Consider the following 4,592-nt stretch of genomic DNA (forward strand, 5'->3'; position numbering starts at 1 on the left):
AGTTTCCCAGCTTGTGACACCTCAGAGTCCTTTTGGGGGAGGCTGGGAAGCGCGGGAGCGTCCTTCCTCAGGGACCCTCGGCCTCAGTGCTCCCGGGTGTGTGCGGGTCTCTTGCTTCGCCTGGTCCAGCCTGGCCACCATAGCTCCTTCTTTAATCAGTTTTCACAAGAAAAGCCTCCCTGATAACATTCCCTGATTTTGGTGGCCTGCATTGACAATGGATGGACTGTGGGGAGGGATCACTCAGGAAGTGGCCCCCCTCTGGTGTCTTCCTGACCGTACCTCCCTCTCTCCTGGTCCCTCCCACAAGCCCTTGCTGAAAAAGTAGACACCTCCCCTTCCCCTTCACCAGTCCTGTTGGAGGTCTCAGCCTCTACCCTGGTGCTTATCTAGACATTTCCCAAAGGAAATCTGGAATATAAAATGACCTCCATCTTGTTACACGCTGTGCGGATTTTAGCTGAGGTTCCCGAGGCCCCGTGTGTGTTAGGGAAGAGTGCTGGCCGGAAAGCCAGGGTACCTGGGTCCTGTTAGGCCTGCCGCCTCCTCTCTGGATGTCCTTGTCTAAGTTACTTCACCTCTCTGATCCTCAGTTTCCCCGTTTGTACAGTGGAGATAATAACCCCCACTTCCCCTTCCTCAGAGGCTGCCTGCCACATTCATCTCCCACCTTCGGGGGGGCTGACATCCTGGGGGGCTGACATCTTGGGGGGCTCAGTGGCTCCAGAGCCCCAGCTTTCAGCAAAATGCCCATGGGATTAAGAAATCCACTGCACTCACGAGGACCTTACACCGGAGCCCTCTGGAGGAACAGGGTACTTTGGGTACAATGCCTTAAGCACTTTGTAAAACGTACATTTTAATACAAGTTTTGACCATGCTATCAGGTATGTCTGGAATGTTCCGGCCATATCACCCTTCCCCAGGAGGGGCTGGGTGGATGTGAGGGTATTATCAGGCCTGAGGGCTGGTGAGGGAGGAACCCTGGCCCCTGGGTGATGGCAGGGGGTCTTCATGGACCACTCACATGCCTGGTGCCACTGGCCGCTATAGTCATGATCCCTCTACTGCCCACAACCACCCAAGAGAAGATATTTTTATTTCTAGTTCAGAAAGAAGGAAACTGAATTTCTGCGAGGCTCAGCAGCTTGCTCAAGGCCCCAGTCAGTAAATACGTCTGATTCCAAACTTACACATGCCTGGCTCCAGAACTGATTCTGTTCTTCCCAGTGAGGGTCAAAGTGGCCGTTCATCTTAGCTGACCAACAGCATCTATGCTTTCTACTCCCACCACTTCTCTGGAACCACAGCAGGAGATACAGACTTGGAGGAGTGATGTATTAGAAGAGTTCTGGGGTCCCTGCCAGCGTCTTGAGAGGTTATGAATCCAGGTCTTCAGCCAGCGAGAAAAGACGGCAGATCATGAAGAACCCTTGCGTTATGAGTTCGCTGGGGCTGCCTGGACACAGGACCACAAACAGAGCAGCTTAAACAACAGAAATCTATGGTCTCACAGTGCTGGAGGCAGGAAGTCCAAGATTAAGGTGTTGGCAGGGTTGGTTCCTTCCAGGGGCTCAGGGTGAATCTGTTCCCTGACTCTCTCCCAGCTTCCAGCGATTGACTGGCAACCTTTGGCATCCTTGGCTAATAGGAGCATCGCCCTCCTCTCTGCCCTTGTCTTCACATAGCCTTCTCTCTGTGTGTACGTCTGTGTCTACACTTCTCCTTTTTGTAAGGACACCAGTCGTACAGGGTTAGAGCCCACCCAGATGACCTCATCTTAACTGCATTCCCCCTTTCAAGACTCTACTTACAAATAAGGTCACATGCTGTGGTCCTGGGGGTTAGGAATTCAACATATGAATTTTGCAGGAAGCAATTCAACTTCTAACAGCCTTGTAGAGCCTCAAAGGGAAGTTTAGATTTTGTCATCAGAGTTTTGCTTAAGATAATGCAAGGTATGTTTGTGACAGTGTTTCACAAACTGTGAAGCACAACACAGATGTGAACTATTACTCTTGTCATTACTGTGTATTTCTACCATTTTCAGTCAATTTCCTCCCATTTTCCTCTGATTTTTTTGGACATTACAGAGCAGCCTGTGTAGAAAGGATAAAGAAGGCAAAAGATTTCTGCTGCCACAGGATTATTAAGCGATAGAGGGGCCTGGCCCGCTCCCTCCCCTGCAGCCCGCCGCCTGCCCTCCCGCCGGCAGGGCTCCAGGGGGCCAGAGGCTCTGCGGGGTTGGGGGAGGACAGGAGGGAAGGAGAAGGGAGGGGGACCCCCGAGTCGCCCCCCTGCCCCGCCCCGCCCCCTCTCCCCCCGCCCCGCCCCGCCCCCTGGTGCCATCTTACGCAGCCGCCGCCCGAGCAGCCGCGGGTCCGCCGCCGCCGCCGCCGCCGCCGCCGCCGCCGCCGCCGCCGCCTTTGCAGGCTGATTCCTCACTAGAGAGTGGGAAGGGCAGCAGCAGCAGAGAATCCAAACCCCAAAGCTGGTATCACAAAGTACCATTTCTCCGAGTTGGGGGCTCGGAGGGGACCCATCATGAGCGATGTTACCATTGTGAAAGAAGGTTGGGTTCAGAAGAGGGGAAAATACATAAAAACCTGGAGGCCAAGGTATTTCCTTTTGAAGACAGATGGCTCATTCATAGGCTATAAAGAGAAACCCCAACATGGGGATTTACCTGATCCCCTCAACAACTTTTCAGTGGCAAAATGCCAGTTAATGAAAACAGAACGACCGAAACCAAACACATTTATTATCAGATTTCTCCAGGCGACCACTGTTATAGAGAGAACATTTCAAGTAGATACTCCAGAGGAAAGGGAAGAATGGGCAGAAGCTATTCAGGCTGTAGCAGACAGACTTCAGAGGCAAGAAGAAGAGAGAGTGAGTTCACAAAATGATAATATAGGGGAGGAAGAGATGGGTGCTTCTGCAACTCACCATAAAAGAAAGACAATGAATGATTTTGACTATTTGAAACTGCTAGGTAAAGGCACTTTTGGGAGAGTTATTTTGGTTCTAGAGAAGGCAAGTGGGAAATACTGTGCTATGAAGATTCTGAAGAAAGAATTTATAATTGCCAAGGATCTAGTGGCACAAACTTTAACTGAAAGCAGAGTATTAAAGGACATTAGACATCCCTTTTTAACAGCCTTGAAATACTCCTTCCAGACAAAAGACCGTTTGTGTTTTGTGATGGAATATCTTAGTGGGGGAGACCTGTTTTTCCATTTGTCGAGAGAGCGGGTGTTCTCTGAGGACCACACACATTTCTATGGTGCAGAAACTCTCTCTGCCTTTGACTATCTACATTCCAGAAAGATTGTGCACCGTGACCTCAAGTTGGAGAATTTGATGCTGGATAAAGATGGCCACATAAAAATTACAGATTTTGGATTTTGCAAAGAAGGGATCACAGATGCAGCCACCATGAGTACAATCTGTGGTACACCAGAATACATGGCACCAGAGGTGTTAAAAGATAATGACTATGGCCGAGCTGTGGATTGGTGGGGCCTTGGGGTTGTTATGTATGAAATGATGTGTGGGGAGGTGCCTTTCTACAACGAGGATCATGAGAAACTTTTTGACCTAATTGTAATGGAAGACGTTAAATTTCCTCAAACACTCTCTTTAGATGCAAAATCATTGCTTTCAGGGCTCTTGATAAAGGATCCAAATAAACGCCTTGGTGGAGGACCAGATGATGGAAAAGAAATTATGAGACACAGTTTCTTTTCTGGAGTAAACTGGCAAGATGTATATGATAAAAAGTTGGTACCTCCTTTTAAACCTCAAGTAACATCAGAGGCAGACACCAGATATTTTGATGAAGAATTTACAGCCCAGAATATTACAATAACACCACCTGAAAAATATGATGAGGACGGCATGGACTGCACAGACAGTGAGAGACAGCCGCAATTCCCTCAGTTTTCCTACTCTGCAAGTGGCCCTGAATAGGTCTCTTACTTCTGCTACTTCACCGTCATCGTAGAGTTATTACTGAAAATGATTCCTGGACATCACACCAGTCCCAGCTCTTACAGATAGCAGGAGCACCTTCAGACGCCCCAGACCAGTCCAAGGTCTTCACCCCTCGCTTCCTTTCACTCACACGAGAACAAACATATACGCAAACACTCTAGACTTTTTGTTTTTGCGTGAAATTGTATCTCAGCCTAAGGACTCATGCTGTTGCTGCTACTGTCTTACTATTACAGCAACTTTAAGAGATAATCTTACAGTCTCTGGAAGTCATGAGACCACCGTTCATTTGTGCACAAACTGTCATCTTCTGATCTTTTCAGCTTTTGTTTCTCCCTAACAGTGAAGGCTACATGAGATACACTTCTTCTAGGTACATTTTCTAACTTTCTAGAAGAGAAATCAAAAACTAATTAGACTAGGAAGATTTGGTTTATAATACAGAACAAGGAGTTGAAGTATGGTCATGTACATATGCAAAATTTTAATAAAGCAGATCAGATCAGTGCACAAAGTAGGTATGTAGCACTGAGATCTGGCTGGAATTCATTAGGAGGCATTTGAGAGAAGGACTGAGCAATGGTTAAGACAGAGAT

At 48.2% G+C, this 4,592-nt stretch overlaps 1 protein-coding gene across 1 annotated transcript; it reads left to right on the forward strand.

The window, feature by feature from the left end:
- Positions 1–2,407: 2,407 nt before the first annotated feature.
- LOC105104739 (RAC-gamma serine/threonine-protein kinase-like) lies at positions 2,408–4,153 on the forward strand. The gene has a single exon (XM_064479394.1). The coding sequence runs from the start codon at positions 2,545–2,547 to the stop codon at positions 3,970–3,972; it is 1,428 nt and encodes a 475-aa protein (XP_064335464.1). The 5' UTR covers positions 2,408–2,544; the 3' UTR covers positions 3,973–4,153.
- The last annotated feature ends 439 nt before the right edge of the window (positions 4,154–4,592 follow it).

This window comes from Camelus dromedarius, chromosome 26 (assembly GCF_036321535.1).
Source record: "Camelus dromedarius isolate mCamDro1 chromosome 26, mCamDro1.pat, whole genome shotgun sequence".
NCBI classification, from domain to species: domain Eukaryota; kingdom Metazoa; phylum Chordata; class Mammalia; order Artiodactyla; family Camelidae; genus Camelus; species Camelus dromedarius.